The sequence below is a fragment of the Lepisma saccharinum genome, chromosome 5 (genome assembly GCF_977018435.1).
Source record: "Lepisma saccharinum chromosome 5, izLepSacc3.1, whole genome shotgun sequence".
In the NCBI taxonomy this organism is placed as follows: Eukaryota; Metazoa; Arthropoda; class Insecta; order Zygentoma; family Lepismatidae; genus Lepisma; species Lepisma saccharinum.
The window spans coordinates 18,011,118-18,032,805 of NC_139233.1; the positions used below are offsets into that span (position 1 = coordinate 18,011,118).

At 37.3% G+C, this 21,688-nt stretch overlaps 1 protein-coding gene across 10 annotated transcripts in view; it reads left to right on the plus strand.

Moving 5' to 3' along the window:
* The window catches only part of LOC145988239 (uncharacterized), a 93,663-nt gene extending 73,230 nt beyond the window's left edge, over positions 1-20,433 (plus strand). For all 10 annotated transcript variants that reach the window (XM_083123091.1, XM_083123093.1, XM_083123094.1 and 7 more), the window contains 3 exons: positions 16,699-16,764; positions 18,496-18,525; positions 20,315-20,433. In XM_083123091.1, the coding sequence (XP_082979217.1) occupies positions 16,699-16,764; positions 18,496-18,522 (93 nt within the window). In that variant the 3' untranslated portion in view covers positions 18,523-18,525; positions 20,315-20,433. The remainder of the gene's footprint in view (positions 1-16,698; positions 16,765-18,495; positions 18,526-20,314) is intronic.
* Positions 20,434-21,688: the final 1,255 nt, after the last annotated feature.

The following is a 21,688-nucleotide window of genomic DNA, read 5'->3' on the forward strand; positions in this document are numbered from 1 at the left end:
CTGGCAGCGAGACGCAAGAGTTGATCAAGCGATTGTAGCATCAAATTTAGCTTAGAGCTCATAATTGATATTTCTACATGAGCTCAACATACAAGTTACATACAATGAGAGAATTGAATTGAGTTTACATCTCACGTGATATGAGTCGAAACTATTGTTTCACATTAAACTGTGAAGTGAATCAATATTCAATTCGATTAACTAGTGAATGGTGATGTGCTGAGATTTTGTAACGAGATGTGCCAAATGGCTGACAGTATAATAACTTATGGACACATTGATTTAATATATTTGAACAATCTTATAATGTGCGATTTTGCATGAAATTTTATTACTTGAATCTACATCACTTCATTGCAAAGGCTACAAGGCATTTTATGGGTTGTAAAATTCTGTGTTCGATTCACCGATCGGTTAACTCTGCGATTTTTATTTCTTATTAAACCGAAAAATTATTTATTGCATTTTACTTATTACGAAAATTCGTATATTGTTTGCTTTGCGAAATGTAGATAATATATTGTTTTTCATGCTTTTTACAAGAATACAACTATGCATGGTGAACAAAAAATAATGTAAAATAAATACTATTCACATAAGGATGTCAATAGTATTTATTTGTTTTGTTTCTTGATAATTTTCCCTAAAATAAAAATGTATAACTTTCGCTGTACATGACATTTCGTGGAATATGACACATGGATCATTTTTATGCAAATCCTAGTAAAATGATGAGAAATTCAAAAACATATTCTGAAAAATTATTTTCAAAAATAACATTGAAAAATCATTAGAAAATAGTGTTATTTTTTAAAAAAACATATAACATTTTTATTTATTTCAATTTTTAATTAAATACAATACTTAGTTGCTATATATAATAATAATAGGGTTTTAATAAGCTCGACGTCGAATATTTATTTAACGTACCTCCCACAAAAACAATTAAACAAATGAACAAAAGGCAATCATTAAGAACCTATTTACCTTTTGTCCCAGGGTAAGTGCCATCAGTTGGAGCCCAAGAGATTACATAGGGTAGAACAAATCACACCACAGGGTTAGTTCTATATATACTGTAATTTCTATAAAAGAGCACATGCATAAACATTACATCATTGCCCCTTTCACTCATACATTCACTCACGCATTCATATCTCGGCAATCCAAAATACATGAGTAATTAATACAATAATAGTTCGGCGGCATGTTTAAAGTTAGCTACATTAATTTAAACTGTTCTTAATTTGACATTTACTTTTGCATTTCCGGGAAAACATGTTCCGGTCGGAGCTTCACCTGTACGACAAAACACTACTCCTTTTAAGTTGTTGTTGTTGAATGAATGTTAATCTATATATTGTTAATTTTGAGGTTAACAAGGATCACTGATATATAATTACATTGACAATTTATAGCGTCGTACAATCTGAATGTTAAATACTTTGGATAATTGAATAAATGAAAGCTGTACGGTTTTACATGTTAAAAATATAGTTGATGCAATTTAATCACCGTAATAAGCAATGTCTTGGTAATGTTTACGTAATTAGCGAGTTCATTGGATGTCACGACGGGGCTAACGAAACCTATCCATTTTCACGTCCATTCCGGCTTACCTTTGTCGGCTCTGACTGAAGTCCTCGTGGTGAAGTCGTGGATGTTTGCGGCGTGGTCAATAGATGGCTTCCGGGCGATAAGATAGGATCTCCGCATCTTCAAGGATTGGCAACTGGGTCGGACGCCCCCCAGCAGGGCCTTTCTCTGTCTCTACTCCATCTTGATAGTACACAGACACGTGCGAAATAACACAACACGGAACGGTGCGACACACAAAGCGGATACTTTAAGCGGGTGGTTCGCGAAAGATTGTGTAGGATAACACGCCGAAGAAAATCTGAGTAAAACTGGTGGTTTCCCTTCTCTGCGCGTCTATTTATTTGCTATTCAAAAGGTCTGTTACGGTACCCTCTCTGTCCAAGCGTTGCTAAATTGTCATCAAGTCGTAGCCTCTTGTCCTGCTATCTTCGCCCGTATATTTGGAGTTCTTTGACCCTTCTCGAGCAGCACCTCGAGTAGAGGTTAGCCAAAGATCGGGCCTATTGTAACCTGCACGTTCGTTCCGAAGACAGTGCCAGGGAGTCTGTAGCTATTGTTATCCAGTCTAGCTGTTTAACCTTTAATATCGGGCTTAATTTATCTCCTATCAAATTCTGCTTTGGGGATTTCGTCGATGATAATCTGCTGCTGGGCTGTCTTTAATTTCAGTTGAATCTGACCATTGGTAACAAAGTTGTATTTTTATATTTCTTTACCCGAGGCTCGGCCTCTTCTCTCAGGAAACAGGCTAGTCCTTCGCTCTCCGCCGTCCAAGTCCCGGTGAACAGCCACCATCCAATGCATATTATTGCTTATTACGATGATTAATTGATTTACCTGATAATTAGCAAGATTTTATCGTTATAACATTCCCCTCTCCTTACACATGAATTTTTTCTGAGCTTAAGACTATATGCGAAGGGGAAATTCATCAAAACACAATTAATAATTAACGTTAAATCTTGCCTAATTATTACACATAGGCGCTCGAATAGGGACTCGAACCCTGGAATATATAGTTGTCTTTCTCTACAGACTAAATTGCACTTTTCAATTAATTTTACATCATTACATTTAATATTAACCAAACATAAAATTGCAGGATTACTCAACATTCATTTGCAGTTCTTGACTCTGTAACATTGCTCATTTAAACAAACACCTTGCTAACACTTATGAGAATTATCCTATTATGTATGCATATACCTATGTAAACTTACTACATTCACACTCTAAGTTATGATGAAAATTCACTCTTTGAGATATAGTTCAGAATTATTGAGTTAATACATAAAATATTTCTTATCATCAATTCAAACCTTTTAAAATACATGTTTCTTTACTAAATAATATCTATTCTGGGTAATAAGAATATAAATAATACGTTATTAATGTTGGCCTAAACATAACATGATATATGCTCAGATATTGATATATATATATATATATATATATATATATATATATATATATATATATATATATATAAGTTCTCAGAATATTAATAATAATAATAATATCATAATTGTGTTAAATTATTTACACTAGTATGCGGAATAATTTACAAGTTTAAAGGCTCTTTCGATGTTCAATACTCTAGGTTTTTTCTAGTTGTTGGAGCCACATCTCCCTCTTTTCTTGAGAACAGTTCCATTTTTTGAGGTTATCTATGTGCTGTGGGGTAATTTCCTTTCCTTGTTTACAGTCTCTTAATTTTAAAATATTATTACCAATTTTTTCTTCGCAAAGGAATGGTCCTTCATAAAGATGAAAAAACTTGCTTATCTTCTTGTTGATTTGTGAGCTTAAGTAGTGGCTTTTTACAAACACTAGATCGCTTTCCTTTATTTCTTCTCCGATTCTGCTTTGTTTCTGGTTTCTTCTTGTCTTTTGTTTTCTTACTCTAGTTTCTGCTGCTATTAGCTTCTTCTCCCACGAGGTTTTCTTGCTTTCTGTTTTGATTCCGAAATGTTCCAAAAGAGTCTGGTTTCCTACGTGTCCTAAGAAAAGTTCTGCAGGAGTATATCCCAATGAGGCGGAGATGGTGTAATTTAACAGCAATACAATGGAAGTCACCTGTTCACTCCACACTGCGTGATTCTCGTGGCAGAATACACGCATCAATCTGTTGATCTCTGCATGCATCCTTTCCACCGGGTTAGACGATGGGTGGTATGGTGCCGTGAGCATCACACGTATGTTGTACTTCTGCAATGTGTTCTTCCATTCATTACTTAGAAACTGCGGACCCCTGTCGCTGAGAATAACCGTTGGTTTTCCCAAATGCACGAAGTAAAATTTTGTTAAATATTTTAACAATAGCTTAGTATTCCCAGATCTCACCGGATATGCTACTAAGAACCTGGTAGCTAGGTCCATGACCGTAAATAGATATTTCTCTCCGTTCCTTGATGTCGGTAAAGGGCCAACTAGGTCAACTGCAACTACATCTCTCGGCCGTACTGCTTGCAATGATGAGATAATGCGATTTTTTCCTTGTCTTTGTGGCTTAGTTTCGGTGCACTTTTCACAGTCTCGCAACCACTTCTTCAAATCACTGCGCATCGCTTTCCAATAATAAGTGGAGGTAAGCAGCTTCAATGTTTTTGTGAAGCCGAAATGACCCATTTTCTCGTGACATTCCTGTAGCATGTTCTTGGTAAGGTGACTCGGGATGCAGATCCTTATCTCGTTATCGTCGTGAAAATCAGTGCGGACGAGGATCCCGTTCTCCAGGTGGAAAAACTCTTTCGCTCTCCTCCCCCTCCTGCTGCTTTCTTCAGTGTTGCCATCCACTAGATGGATAATTTCCAGTAAATTTGCATCCTTACGTTGTTCTTGCGCGAACTGGTCAACGCTGTATCCGTGTAGCATTTGTTCAGCTAGGATAACATGATTCACACGTACAGTGGTCACCCCTTTTCCCTCATTGTAACGGGATAGTGCATCAGGAACAGTATTATCTTTTCCTTTGCAATGTTGTATCTTAAAATTATAGCCTTGAAGCTGGAGACTCCACCTCGTTAGCCTACTATTCCAATTTTTTGCTTGATTTAGAAACTGCAGATTTTTATGGTCTGTTACCACAATAAATTCCCTTCCTGCCAGATAAATGTGGAATTTCTGGATAGACCAAATGATGGCCAAACATTCTAGTTCGTTTATGCTGTACCGTTTCTCAGCTCCTCTCAAGGCTCGACTTGCATATTGAATTATCCTCTTTTCGCCATCCTTTATTTGATATAGGCAACTGCCTAGCGCTAACATACTCGCATCACATTGCACGTAGAAGGTGTCGTTAAAATCTGGGTGATATAATTGCAGTTCCTTGCAGACAGCTTCTTTTAGAGCATCCATACTCCGCTGTTGTGCCTCAGTCCATTTCCACTTCTGGTTCTGCTTCAAAAGTGCATACAGCGGTGCTGCCATCTGTGCGAACTGGTCAATGAACTTCTTATGCCATTGAAAGATTCCTAATAGTTTCTGAACTCCTTTAATTGAGGTCGGTTTTTCAAGCTGCTTGATCGTCTCGAAACGTTTGGGATGCTGTTGAATTCCATTTTCATTTACTATGTGGCCAAGGTATTCAATTTGTGTTTTGAAAAACTCTGATTTATCCAGTTGAATTGTCATTCCGGCGTCATGAAGTTTACTGAGAACAGTATCCAGGTGAATTAGATGTGTTTCTATATCCTCTGAAAAAATGATCAAATCATCCACGTACGCTAGGCAAAATCCACTAACTTCGGCTCCTAGCACTGCGTTCATTGCATTGGTGAAACCTTGAACGCCATTTGACAATCCGAAAGGCATGGTTTGGAATTCATACAATTGGTTTTCAAATAGAAAGGCAGTATAAGGCTTGCTGAGCTCGGATAGGTTCAGCTGCCAAAACCCACTATTAGCGTCCAACTTTGAAAAAATCTTTTTGCCATGAAAAATTTGTAATATTTCGTTAAGATTCAGTGTTTTTACACGTTGTAGTTGGCAACGCTGATTCAATCGGCGAAAGTCGATACACAAACGTAATCCTTTACCTCCCGGTTTTTTAACAACCAGTAGAGGATTGAGATGACAAGAATTCGACGGTCTAATGATGTCCCAATCTAACATCTGTCTCAGCTGCATTCTGATCTCGCCCCTGTAGGAGTAGGCCACCGGATATACATGTGACACGACTGGTTCGTCACCTTCAACTTTGATCTCATGAGTGTATACTCTGCATCTGCCTGGTTTTTCTGAAAAGATCTCTGCATCTGCCTGGTTTTTCTGAACTTCTCTCGGGCTTCCATGTTTATTTCGTTGAGATTAGACACTAATACTTCAACTTTTTCTTCCGGGCTTAAGGTAGCGCAATTTTCTGTAACATTAAAGCACTTTCCTTCCTCTGGGAAGTACATTCTATTATTTATAAATTCAGCTTCCTGCTGACTGACGTCGTCACATAAACGTAACGTACCTCTACGTAGGTTCAAATCTGCGCTATATTGTATAAGGAACTCCATGCCTAAAATAGCATCCACATTCAATTCTCGAACGACGTAAAAATCTATTAGAGTCTCCATGTCTCCTATTTTGCCACCTACTACCACGTGCCCTAGTGGTCGCTGTCTAACCTTGCCTGAGAAATCCACTAGCCTAATGTCCTTACTGCTACTAAGCTGCGGTTTCGTTATATCCTTAGAGATTTTCTTCCAGATCTGTTCCCCACATAAGTTCAATTCCGACCCAGTGTCCACGATGGCATTAATGTAGTCTTCTCCTATTTTTAACTGTATTTGAGGCGTTTGAGATGGCCATAATTTCCTGCTCGAATTCTCTGCAGCATCGCTTTCATCATCATCTTCTGATAAATTATTTATGAACCAACAACTTCTTACTTCTATGTCTGTCATTTTGTGTCTTCGATTTACAGGTGAGGATTGTGGCTCTAGAACCTTTTGCATCTCAGATTCTCCGCCGACACGAGCCGAGCTGTCGTCGGAAGGTGTTAGTTTTCCGCTCTTGCGCCGTGGCTGTTATCCCGACGAGTACCTGACTGGTAATCTGGCACGTTGGGATTGAGTCCCCTACTCGTTGATGGTTGAGGCCATTGTTCTTCAGTTTCTTGCTTCTCATTGTTGTAGGCGGTTCTTACTAAATGAATAGCTTGTGTTCTGCCTTCTTTCATACGATTGTCTTCCTCCTCGCGTGAAAATCGCATGTCGCCACGCCCTCGGTAACCTGCGTTTGTGTTCTGTCTGCCTCCACGGTAGTTCCCTTGATTCGAGCCTTTGGCATCCCTGTCTCGCTGTCTTGGAGGACTGTACTGCGATTGTTCTTGTCGATTGAATTGTTGTCGACGTCCATTGTATGTATTACGTGTAGTCGCCATTTGCACTCGTGGAAAATTTTCTACTCTCTTCCTATCAAAATTATTATTCCCTCTTCTGCTTGATTGATCTTCCCATCGATGTTTTTCGTTCTCCTTCAGCAAATCCATGTCTTCAAGGATAAGCGACATTCGGTCAAAATTTTCTAACACATCTCCTGTAAGCTGTCTCTGTACGTAGCTCGGGTACATAGCTCTGATAGCCGTGAGGATTTCTATCACTTCGGTTCCGGGCTTAAGCGAACGGAATTCATTCACCCTCTGCCAGAAAAACTGTTTGTATGTGAGCCTTCCGTTGACGTCGTACCGCTTGTTTCTTAACTGGGTAACCTTCCTCTCTACCAATGATCTGCACTGAAATTGTTCAATGAAAGCTTTTTCGAAGGTGCTAAAGGTCTTGAACGCTGGTACCTGGTGGTCTAACCAAATGCGTGCGGAACCGCGAAGAAGTTTCTGGATGAGCTTCAGGTGATCCTCTTCGTGAATCCCATATAAAATGCAATCTCTTTTGAATTCTTGAAGAAACGTGGATGGCAAAGTTTCTGTCTTCTCTTGGTCGAAAATCATAAAGTTGTCCAGTGAAAACTTCGAGAAGATGGCACGCCTGCCTATTTCCGAGGTGGCTACACTGGTCTGTACCACGGAGTGGACTCGCGAGCAACTGCTATCCTGCTCCATGACGTCATCGCCTGTGGCTTGACTCCCCGATCGAGATGGTTGCTGCGCTAATGTCACCAGGGGCGTTGTTTCTCGCTGGTCTTCCTCGTTCCTTGTTCATGGTGACGTAATAACGATTGAAGAAGTCTCTCTCTGCATCGTTTCTTTGATTCGCGTGACGTCTTGGCGTAAGTCTTGCGTCATGTTTTTTATCTTCCTCCATTGCTGTTCTTCTGAGGTCATCTTTGTTTCGATTTGTCCAAATCTTTCTTCCACCATTCTGGAATCCGCTGCAAGTCGACGATCAACCATTCGGAATTCCTCTTCCATTCTCTTTTCCACGTCATTCTTCTTTTCTTCTATCTTCTCTCCCAGGTGTGCCAGGTGTTCATGGATCTGCCTGACTTCAGTTTCCACTGTTTTTTCCAGGTTCTCAATGTCTTTCGAGTTATCACGATGTCTTTCAACACACTCTTCTTGGGCTTTTTCTATTTTCTCATCATTCTTTTTTAATGCTTGTAGAAACTGATCCATCATCTCTCGGTGTTGTCGTTCTTTCTCTCTTCTTCGCAATTCTTTTTGTCTTTCCTTCTCTTCCTCTTCCAATTTTCTCTTCTTCTCTTTCTCTTCTTCTTCCAATTTTCTCTTCTTCTCCTTCTCTTCTTCTTCCAATTTTCTCTTCCTTTCTTTCTCCTCTTTTCGACGTTCTTTCCCTTCTTCATGTTGCTTCATCATCGTAGTGAAGAGCGCCATTATCGCTTGAACATCCATGGTGCCTTGGGTTGGTAACACTGCCGTTGGCTGCTCACTTTCAGGGATAACGGTATTCTCCGGAGCACGGTTGCTTTCTCCTCCCTGGTCGCCTTCTAGTAACGTCACTTCCTCTCCTTCCTTTGGATTGTCCATTTCTTCAATCTTCTTCCTTTGTCGAGTTATTCTCTCCATCACCCTTCTCCTCGGTCGTTATTCTCTCTCTCTTCTTCCTTGGATTCGATGCGTTCTCGCAGCGAGATATAAATTTCTCTTTTCCTTTTCATAAATAGACCCTACGGGGTTTTACGTCTCCCCCCTTACCATCCTTGATCGATGCTTTATCCTTATCACCGCATAAAAATCCAAAATCTCTCGCTATGTAAATTACTTTAACCATTGTTACTTCACGCCCACTATATATATTGCACAAACAATTAAATACTCAATTCACATGCTAACTATGCGTAAATACACTTAAATACTCTAAACTAGAAAATTACTGATTATAGCAACACAAAGAACTAAACGCTTCATACTCTAGGCGTCCTGCGTGGTATTTTTTTTTAACTGCAATAAGTGATTAATATTTGATTTTCTACCTCTATCAATCTCTTGGTTCCTGTCGAAGGCATGTAGGCACATAGCTCTATAACTGAATAATTATGGCACAATAAACTCATTTTTGCGACTATTAATAACTTCCTTCCAACTATCGCCACTTATTTAAACTTCGGGCCTACTAGGGCCTAATTATCGCATATTCGGGCCTACTCGGACCTACACGTCGAATGTTCGGAATTACTCATCGAACCTACATGTCACATGTTCGGAATTACTCATCGAACCTACATGTCACATGTTCGGGCGCCATCTTTTAATAAGCTCGACGTCGAATATTTATTTAACGTACCTCCCACAAAAACAATTAAACAAATGAACAAAAGGCAATCATTAAGAACCTATTTACCTTTTGTCCCAGGGTAAGTGCCATCAGTTGGAGCCCAAGAGATTACATAGGGTAGAACAAATCACACCACAGGGTTAGTTCTATATATACTGTAATTTCTATAAAAGAGCACATGCATAAACATTACATCATTGCCCCTTTCACTCATACATTCACTCACGCATTCATATCTCGGCAATCCAAAATACATGAGTAATTAATACAATAATAGTTCGGCGGCATGTTTAAAGTTAGCTACATTAATTTAAACTGTTCTTAATTTGACATTTACTTTTGCATTTCCGGGAAAACATGTTCCGGTCGGAGCTTCACCTGTACGACAAAACACTACTCCTTTTAAGTTGTTGTTGTTGAATGAATGTTAATCTATATATTGTTAATTTTGAGGTTAACAAGGATCACTGATATATAATTACATTGACAATTTATAGCGTCGTACAATCTGAATGTTAAATACTTTGGATAATTGAATAAATGAAAGCTGTACGGTTTTACATGTTAAAAATATAGTTGATGCAATTTAATCACCGTAATAAGCAATGTCTTGGTAATGTTTACGTAATTAGCGAGTTCATTGGATGTCACGACGGGGCTAACGAAACCTATCCATTTTCACGTCCATTCCGGCTTACCTTTGTCGGCTCTGACTGAAGTCCTCGTGGTGAAGTCTTGGATGTTTGCGGCGTGGTCAATAGATGGCTTCCGGGCGATAAGATAGGATCTCCGCATCTTCAAGGATTGGCAACTGGGTCGGACGCCCCCCAGCAGGGCCTTTCTCTGTCTCTACTCCATCTTGATAGTACACAGACACGTGCGAAATAACACAACACGGAACGGTGCGACACACAAAGCGGATACTTTAAGCGGGTGGTTCGCGAAAGATTGTGTAGGATAACACGCCGAAGAAAATCTGAGTAAAACTGGTGGTTTCCCTTCTCTGCGCGTCTATTTATTTGCTATTCAAAAGGTCTGTTACGGTACCCTCTCTGTCCAAGCGTTGCTAAATTGTCATCAAGTCGTAGCCTCTTGTCCTGCTATCTTCGCCCGTATATTTGGAGTTCTTTGACCCTTCTCGAGCAGCACCTCGAGTAGAGGTTAGCCAAAGATCGGGCCTATTGTAACCTGCACGTTCGTTCCGAAGACAGTGCCAGGGAGTCTGTAGCTATTGTTATCCAGTCTAGCTGTTTAACCTTTAATATCGGGCTTAATTTATCTCCTATCAAATTCTGCTTTGGGGATTTCGTCGATGATAATCTGCTGCTGGGCTGTCTTTAATTTCAGTTGAATCTGACCATTGGTAACAAAGTTGTATTTTTATATTTCTTTACCCGAGGCTCGGCCTCTTCTCTCAGGAAACAGGCTAGTCCTTCGCTCTCCGCCGTCCAAGTCCCGGTGAACAGCCACCATCCAATGCATATTATTGCTTATTACGATGATTAATTGATTTACCTGATAATTAGCAAGATTTTATCGTTATAAGGGGTAATCGAACAGAAGTCAAACTTATAATCTTCGGCATGTAATACTGATAGCCAATCACCGAACCACTTTACCATCATAAAAAAAATTGAAGTTTTTTTCTCGGAAATTACTGACTAGTGCACGCTGGAACCTTGCCATACGAATATCTACCCTACCATCGCTACTCGTGTGGTAGTGGTTATCGCACTGGGTTGTCACTCTAATGGTCGTGGCAAAAACTTTTCGTAAGCTTTATTCGTTCCCATTGTTACTATTTGAATTAGTCCTCTTTGAAACTAACAACGAAAGATTATACAATTAACTCTCTCTCTTTCAAAATGGTAATATGAGGACAGGTTTCTTATTATAAGAATTGGAAATTTTAGTGGTCTCAACGCATCTAAAATCCAAAATACTAGATCGACGTTATTTTCTACTGAATTCTAAATCTACGTTATACACAGATAGGCTAATGGGGCCTGGACCTACAGTTTAAAGTGAGATACGAACCACTATGTGTCTCCACTTGTTATCCTGCACTGAACGTAAAACAAACAGCTCCCCGCCCCCATTTTTAAAACAAATTTACATTAAATATGGTATTTATAAGATAATCATCATTGATTTGATTGTTTTTATTACTGAACGTCAAATAAAACATTTTCCACAATCACCTCTTCGTCCCATCTCTCCCAATATCATTCTGTCCCTCTCTTTTCACCCTTCCCCACCCCCCACACACATGTATCAAAATAAATATTTTCTTAGGTTTGTATGTGTGTGTAAATATAACATTATATACCCCCAAAAATACTATTTATTTTCTACTTTCCATCACCCCTCTCCCACTCCCACAACCCCTCATTATTATTGGCATTCGCTAGACCAAATGGTCTTGTAATCAGTGTGTCCTTTTCCGAGTTCCAGTCAGGTCGCATAATGTTTCAGATTCCAATTTAAATGTATCCCGAGTCGTGATTAGCCTATGTGTGCAAAAAGTGATGTTAAAACGAACTCTTGACCTCAATAATACAAGTTGTGTATTTTCTTTCAGATGTGGTTCCCTCTTTTCGCGAGAAATAACGAATTAACGTAATCATTAACTCAACAAATAAAAATGTATCTCTAAATTAATTAATGAAAACTGTTATTACACCCAAACCACTATTTTATCGTAAATGTAAATGAAATGTCATCTCACGTAGTGAAAACAATGTGAAAACTGTTCTAATGAGTGATATATGATTGTCAAACACGTACATGAATACATTATATTAAGCTCAAGAACTATAATTGGGTCAATTTAATACTAATTTGAAACGATTAAAGGCATTAAAACGACAAAGTAAACTTCTGCGCAATCTTTCTGCCGATTCGCATTATTGAAACAATATTTAACCAATGGGGACGTTATCTCATATTTGGAAATGCTGCATTGGTTGAACTTCCTGTGGACAAGACCGTGAGTCACGCCTCCTGCTCCTCCGAATCGAACTTCACTCTGATTGGAGGATCGTATATTTCACAACACTTCCTTGTTTCAGAGCTACCAACATAATTTCGTAAGACGTTGAACTTAGAAAAAATCCATGCGACAGATTTTTTGAACATGACTGTACCTAACCTAACGTACCCTAATATACATGGGAGTGATTAAGATGTAAATGCCAAAGTTTATTTTTCTGTATTTACTATTTACAGGAAACATTTTATGCAAAGTAACATATTTTAATTACATTGTGTGAGATGTTGTACTTTAATAAAAATAATAATTATTAATAAAAATTAAATTAATAAAATAATAATAGAGACAGGTACAGCAGTATCTTTATGGTGATGATACGTATATTCAGGGAACATTTTCCGAATGGTGTTATGTTTCGTAGATACAAAGAAAATGCACCATTGTAATAACCCTTGCACAAATCTGCATGTCTGAAGATGCATAAAATGTGAACTCAAGTTGTTGTTTTTTAACATTCATATGCAGTGTTTTCTGTAAACAAATACATACGTTCTTGCACTGCACTAGGATATAACCTTGCATGAAACTACATATCTGAAAGTATATACAGTCTGGAGTTTCTTCTTTTTTCTTAAGAATAAAACATGCGTATATACATACAATACTACGATACTTTACATTACTATTTGATTATTCCTTTTGTGCTAAGATGATCAGTGACGTGCGGTGACGTCGACACTTGGGGTAGCAGTCAGTGGCGTGCTCAAGGGGGGGGGTTGGTGTGGGTCACACCCCTCCCCTCTTTAGGGCCCAGTATTCCTAAAAAAAAAGAATGTCAATAACAGGAAAAGATTACAAAATGATGAATGAGTACTAAAAAAAAGTACACGTAACCCCCACCCACATTCGAAAATAAAAAACGATTTGATTTTACTACCAAGCCAGAGATCTTGGGTTAGAATCTCAGCTTGGCCATGGGTAGTCCTTGTGTGTCCCTTCATCAATTTTATCGTATCATTTTCGCGATTAGCCAAAACTGGCGGAAAAACGAAGTAAAATAGATCAAGTAGAGCAATCAATCAATGATTTGATTTCATTTTTGTTACTCAGCGTCACTTTTTTTGTCACATTTGGTTAATTGCGAAGATGATACGATAAAATTAATGAAGGTACAAACACAAAGAACACCCATGGCCAGGATGGGGTTCGAACCCGGAACTCCTGGTGTCGTAGCACGCTGTGATAACCACTCCCGCACAGTTGGTTGATTTGGTGTTTTAAGTCTACTTTATGCACAGAAACAAAACAGGAAACAAAACGAACTATTTTGCAGTTTCTTCAATAATATTCATTTCTCTTTTTGAGTTCTGAGATACATTTTTCATTCCAAATTATTTCATTATTCACTGCAGAGTACAACACATAGGACAAGAATGCGCACTCATCACGATTTCGAATCCTGGCCTGGATTGTTCATATGAGGTCCCTTCATCAATTTCATCATATCATCACTCATCCCCATTTTCGAAATAACCAAATGTGGCAGAAAAGTGAAGTAAAATAAACCAATCCAACAACAATATGAACGCGCGTTCTCTTGCCCGAATAAATACATCCGTATTTATGACTGTTAGAGGCCAAGATATTAGTATATTTAAATAAAACACTACTAAAACGAGAGTGTGAGAGAGCCCGAGCACATATTTGTAATTTAATCATTATATATTCCATATTTGAAAAAGAAAAAAAGAAAGAAATCATAACATTATTGTCTGCACATAACACGTTCCTATTTCATAAATAATAAAACTACATTCCATATTATACATACATATTGTACAATGTGTAAAATGTTGTGTAAATACAGAGAACTGCAGAAAATTTTACCCTGAGTTCTTTAGAGGATTTACAAAAAAATCTATGAGAAACCAATCCCCTATCTGTCCTATAGGAGATAGACTGGGGGACCTGAAAGCACGGGCTTTCAACCACTGCAGCGGGGAGAGGGGGCAAGGGAGGTAGAGGTAGAAATATTCCTTTTTTTAAGGGCGGCCGTTTCTATCTGGAAACTGGTCAGGCAGAAGAAGAGCGAGCTAGGGTATCCAGCCAGCTTTTCCCGCAGAGAACACCGATGGACGAGAAGCGCGTGGAAAGAAAGGTGTTGCATATGAGCTGTGGTGGCTTTAACAAGACAATAAATATTGTGATTTGATTATAATTCGAGATGTGAGATTGATTGATCTATCTCTGCTAGACTAGCTACTCCTCAGTGCACGTCACTGAAGATAATAGTAATTCCCAAAATGTACCTTGTACATACCTAGGCAACAAGGTAATATTGCAAAAACGTTGTGGCAACGTTAGCCCCTTACATACATAATGTTCAGTATATGTTGCCATAACGTTGTCAACCATCATTGAAATAAATGACCCTTAAACGTTGACACAACGTTTTCACAACGTTGTATCAACATAGTTAGTTTTCTTCAATGGAAAGTGTTTAAAATCTCTGGCACCAAAATATAGAAGGCAATTTCATAATTTTGAGATTCAAAATGCAAGAGGAAAGTTCATTTCCTGGGAATGTCAAACTGGAGGAGAAAATTTCTGCAAAATTTTGCAGCTTTTGCTACTGCTTAGTATCGATTATATCAATTCATGTGCAAGGAATAAACAATCTACCTTCAAGATTACAAGGGAGGAATTTTATGTATATTGTACTAAACCTCACTATTTACTTTGACTTAATTATGCCATTACCTTTGTTTAATTTCCAGTGTGTGTGTGTGTGTGTAGTAACAAGTAAAAGAAGAAACAATCACCAGACACAGGAAAACTTCAAATTTTCGTGGATGCATGCTGCATCATCAGAAGTAGGAAAAAGATTCACGTACATAGCAACATGGACAGAGCAATAATTTGGCCTGCAGTGTTGCCAGGTCCAGAAAGAAAGTGTTGACAGTGCCAAAAAGAACATGGTTCTTTCGCCAGGCTTGTCGAAAACTCTGAGTGGTGGTGAGTGTGTGTGGGGTGAGGTGAGGGGATGAGGATAAGGAACATTACTGGGTGGCCTTGTTCCGGCCAGAGGATGTGGTTGCACTCATAGCTGATATGTAGGCCCTCTCCCGTCTTTTGCGTACTGAGGTGTTGGTGGATTGGTGCAAGGGATGGATGATTCCTGCCCAGAAGCAGCCATTGCAGGGGATATTATGGTGGTTGGGCAACAGTGAAGTCCAGGTTTTGGGTGGTCGAGCGGTGGTTGTTGATTTGGAGGTTGAAGGCTCTGGATGTTTGGTGAGTGTTTCTTCTTTTACTTGTTATTTAGCCCTTGTGGCCCTCCTTCCTTTTATCCATTATATTTATTATACACCCACCACAAAATGACTTCGGACCTCATAACAAAAGCACAAATAATACAGAAAATTCATGTGGAAAACTTTTATTTCAGATTCCGTAAAAAAATTTCATTCCATGTCCAATATTTAGGCTTCGTTTCCATGGGAACCTTTCTAACAATGGGAAGTTGAATCTCATTTTTAGGACTTAAATTACTTCCAAAGTCTTAGTGATTCCATGCCCAATCGCCTCCAAATGGTTCTCAAAAGTACAGGCAACATGACTCCGTATGCATTTTTTGCTGTATCTAATAGCTTAATAATAGCTTTTCACATGAATTTTCTGTATTTTTTGTGCTTTTGTTATGAGGTTCGAAGTCATTTTGCGGTGGGTGTATAATATACATGCAATATAGGGCTGAGCAGATACCACTTTGAACTGATATCGATGCCGATACACTCACAGATACCCACAGATACTGATGTCGATACCAATATTTGTAAAATACTTGTAAAATGCATTATGTACAAATAAGGTTTAATTAACAAGTTTTTAAATTATATTTTGCCTGGACTTACAGTAATGTATGTATAAAACAGAATTATGTATAAAGCAGTCTCAACTGCATTCATGTCTTGAATAATTCAAAATCAGATTATTATGATGAACATATACACAAAAAGTTAACCTCATGACTTGAAACATTTCGCCCTCATTCACATTCAAAAGCAAAATGTATAATATTTTGACTGAAGTAAATATATAGTAAAAAGGAGGATCAGAAGGTTAAAGTTGATTTAAATTAAACAACCTTCAATAAAATCTGGTGAACTGGTTCTTATTAGAAATTATCTTAAAAGCAAGGCTATTATCTACAGTATTCCAAAATGTTTTAGCTTGTGTGTAAGTCTTGATCAGATGATAGAAGTTGAGAATAATCAGGCACAATGAATTCCTAAATTTCTGGGAAAGTGATGGCATGAACATAATCTATTTGAAATCAAACATGCCTAAATCAACCACTACCTGTGCACCCTTCCTATCCTTAAATGGGATATCAGCCACTTAATATTTACTTCATGGTTTCAGCAAAATAAACATGATGTCAATGAGGGTGAAGATGTCCTTGAAGATGATGAAAAACTCAAGACAAAGGTAAGGAAGTAGTTCATTCTTTTATCAATTCAAGTTGGTGTGCAAGTTTGAGGAGAGCTAATTGAATTTGAATTATATGATATCTTCAGTAACTAAATGGCACTAGAACACCTTTCAAATCTAGTCAAATGTTTCACAAACATTACTCTTTTCATTGTAAATTAGAAGGATTCAACTACTTTTAAATTTGGAAACTATCCAGTCAGCACAAGGTGTTATTCTGTATCTTAAAAATTGTTTAAATTACTTTTCAATTAAAATCTTGTATGAAGATGTTTGAATGACACACTAATACAATGTTGTGTGAATAACATTTTATATTGTATGATCTTGAAATGAACTGCACTAGAAATGAAAGCCTCTGGAAAACAAAAATGTATTCTCGAGAGATCTGTTACACTAGACTACAGTTTCCAGTGTTTCAAGAAGTGATAAAACTTTCATATTACTAAGAAAACCACATGGTAAAATGTGTGGGTTTCGAAAGAATGCTCTGATTGGCCTTCCTGGATTCTAGAATGTCTCTTGCTGATTTCATTTTGTTCTGAGAGGCCTATGATTCACTCACCTTGGATTCTGGATATTCATTGGATAGATCTAATCTAACCAATTGCAAAGTTCCAGTTTGCAACTTTAGAGATTGAAGGATTACCATCCAATGTAAATCTTTCAATCACTAAAGATACTAACAGAGACTTTGTAAAATAATTTCAAATCTCTTATTACCTTTTAGATTGTTAGTATCATATATTTCAAGATATGAAAAACTAAAAGTAATTGAATCTTGAAACTTACAGATTACACTTGTAGCCACATTTATGAGAGAACTAATAATGTTAGTGAAAGTACTTGTATTGTACTTTACTGTACTTGATAAACTCTAGTCCCACTCTCGATAGCCTATCTGTACATAAAGTGGATTTTAAATAGTCTTTGTTTTCACACTGACAGACAATAGTCATTTGCATCAAAATGTTGAACAGATGGAAGAAGATTAGGAATTGTAAATACAATTTCTATTAATATTATTAGTTACCCAGACAAGAATTTTGCAATTTTGCAGTAATTTTATTTTGTTCAAGGATTAAAATTTACTATTGATCACATGAGGTGATTGTTGACAATCTTTGTCACAAGCATATTTAAATTGGTAATGGTGTTTTACATTTAATACATATTATGATTTTTTGTGTGTTAATATTTTGTTCTGCTACTTTATAATTTTTCAGTTTTCTGTATTATCGCATTCCTTGGATGAAAAATAATGAAAAAATTTACATGTAATGCAACACTGTAATTTTTGGTTTTAACATTTTGAACTACAGATCATAGCATCTGACTGTCAGCTCTACACCCAGCCTCTAATGAATACCTCGGACAACCCTGGAGGTAGTCAGCTGGAGCCTGGTGCTTATCACAACACCCCCACAAAGAGCCAAAATTTTGAAAATAACTGACTCTAGCTCCACGTTACCCCTTATGACTTCTGTGTGTTGCAATGCACAGGGGCAGCTTTACATTTATTATACATATTCTCCCTCTTCCCCTCTGTATTGTATTTTGATTCTGCCAAAAAGCCATAATTATAACCATAATTTTCATAATTTAGTATATTTTTTCAGAGATCTGTATGTAATAAGTTGTAAATTTTCTCTTTCAATGTATTTGCTAAAATAGTGCATTGTGTTGAAATTTCAAGTTTATATGTTCTTTATTTCCTTTCTTTTCCAGAAAAAGAAGAAGAAGAAAAGCAAATGAAAGGTATATTCAATTATTTAAGAGTATTAATTTGCCACATTGATTCACAATGATATTTAATGCAAAAGTGTACATGTTAATAGGAAATATGTTCCTTAAATGTGCAAGACAAAGCCAGTAGACTTATCACCTTTCATCTTTATTGCATTATTTATAGTGTTTTTTTTGCTTCTCTAAAAAACTATAGTATATATATATATAAAAAAAAATAATCTGTCGGGCAACAGCCCATGAAGGGCCTAGGCATACCTACCGACTGCCGGTCTCCCTCCTACGCTTTCCTTCGTCACCTCTAAGCGTGAAGATCTTCAACCAGTATTGGAATAGTCGGGGAGTCAGCCCGACGTATCCCCAGCCATTATAGTAGGTCTTCGTGACCGGATTGCGCTCACTCACTCGGAGCTCCCCAATTTCCTCAAGATGGTGTAGGCCGAAAAAATTCCGACCAGAGCCGGATTCGAACCTACGCCGTCCCGCAGTGAACGATCTCAAGACGAGTGAACGCCTTAACCCGCTCAGCTACGGAGGAGGACTATAGTTTATATCTCTCTTCTTATAGTCATTGTATTTTTCTCATTTTCATTTCACCTGATCATCTTTTTTGTTGCAGTTAATCCGTAAAACAACATAAAATTACTAGAGTTTGTATTTTGTTCTAAATTTCTATGTTGTTTCTGTGAACATATTTGAAGTCTCTCAATACAAGAGTATGTTTTAGGATACAATAATTGCTAGATGCAAATCCTATTGAAGGTCCTCCCGATGGCGCAGTGATAGCATCGTTGCTTTGTAATCAAGGGGTCCTGGGTTCGATACCTGGTGGAGGAACATGGCACAGTGGTTCAGATCCCACTTTAAACTGTAGGTCCAGTCCCGATTAGCCTTACTGTCCATAAACTGGACTAAATACAAACAACTCAAACAAGAAAACAAGCAATTCCTATTGTCCATAAAATTTCTTACTTCGATGATTAGCGCATCTTTTCATCTTTAGTCCCAACAAGTGCACTACTGTTGGGCACTGCAATGATGACATTGTACCATTGATATTTTTACGTGCTCCCACGAGCTGAGTGAGATAACAGATTGATTATCTACACACTACACTAACCCTATCAGAATTAAAAGTATTAAGTATTTGTTGGATATGTGGAAATTAAAGTTGCTCTTGTGGGGTCAACAGAAACATTACTGATGACTTGATTAACTAAATTTTCCTCAACAGCTTTCATATAAATATACATCAATAGTTTGTTTTAAAATTGAAGATATTTTCGAATACATTCTTTTTTTAAAAAAATGCTGTTTCAGACAACTGGGTGGTATGGAGCAATGTTACTGTGTTACTTTTCTATTATATTGGATTCTTGGAGATTTTTCCCCCTTTTTTTGTTTTGAAATACAATAACAACATAAATTTTATGCTATTCATTTTTCTAGCAATGCAAAGTTCTTCAACTTTCAGCTTACGTGTTAAGGTGATGTATGGAATTTTAGATTAGAGATTTCAGTTTTAAAAATTCTTCAATGTTCAAAATATTAAGTTAATGTCTATGATAGTTTTCTTTTCTGTTCATTTTTCTGTGCTGCTTTCATCCATTTGTGTATTGTCTAGAAATGTTGACCCTGAAACTAAGATCGAAATAGAATCATTGAAAATTTTGTATTCAATTTCATCTTACTGGCTGTACTTGTCAGCAATATTTTGGCAAAATTAGTTAACTCAGTTGTGTGGTTGTGTGTGTTTATTTGAAGAGTGAAATTAACATAAATTTTTCTCTCAAATTTCCAGGAAGATGAGGATTCGAAGAAAGACTCATCACAATCCAGAATTCAATATGGGAAGCAAGTCTACTATGTGTTGCATTCTAAGTAAATTGGAGAGCATTTAAGATCATAAATGATTTATGACTTACAATTTATTCTTTCATTATTTCATGGCCAAAAAAATTGTTATTTCTTCTTGCTTTGTAATAGGGATGAAACAGATTAATCTGCACTCTTATGAGTAGGGAACGGAATTCTAGGTCCATTCCTATTTTTTTGTTACTACATCCTAGACGTATGTTACTTAGAGATCCTTGCATTTCATGTATACAGAACCCCTCTACTGATATTCCATATGACCTAAAAATGCCTAAATGAACTATAAATTCCTATAAATGCCTATTTCCCCCCATTGACACAACAGTTAGGAGAAAGGGGAGGGCTTGTGCTGGAAACCAAACTGCTCTAGTGTAGAGGCTGTCCATCAAGAAGAGAAGACCACTGTGAAACTGCCTGCGGTTTGAGTTTTTTGAGCACACTTTCTGCACAAGCTAATCGGGACTTGACCTACAGTTGAAAGTGGGATCTGAATCACTATGTGTGTCTAATGGATATTGAACCTACGACCTCTTTGCTACAAGGCAATGACGTTACTACTATGCCTTGGGGAGAACCAAACCTATCTTGGGAATCGGGAGTAATTGAATTTATGAAGCTTGTATCAAAAACTTCCTGCTGCGTAGACAGAAGGTTCTCCAGGGACACTTCTGGGTTGTAGTAATCATATTGAAAGTTAATGGAATTGTTACAATCCAGAAGTGTCCGTGACTGTCCAGCACCCACTCATGGATGACTGGAAGAACTTCACCATGGAGAGCATTGAAAAGCATATGATGCAGTGCTTCAAAATATGATAAAGTTTTTACATTGGAAAATTCAAAGAATAGTATTAACTTTACTAAACATAGTACCTTTTGTATACAAATTTAATCCAAAACCAGATATTTCATAAAATTATTATTAATTAATATTTATGCCTATTAATTTTTTCTAAGCACCTAAAAGTCCTAAATCCCTCTTTTTAGCACCTAAAAACCGTTCCTTATGAGAAGCAGCTCAAATTGACGTAACAGATTTATTGGTAGAACTGCTGATAGATTTAATGTTTCATTATTTTTATATTAGCCTGTTATTGAGTCTACAGTTCTGACTATCTTAAAATAATTTTTCTGAATATAAATGTATAATTTATGTATTCTAGTGTTTTAAAATATGCTTCTAAAGTACAGCTCCTTTTTCTAAGTTAAAATCTGTTCATGGAAATTCCTAAAATGTGGGAAAAAAAACAAGGTTAGAAGTCAAGTGATAACTGACAACAGTAATAACTGTAGATTTCAAT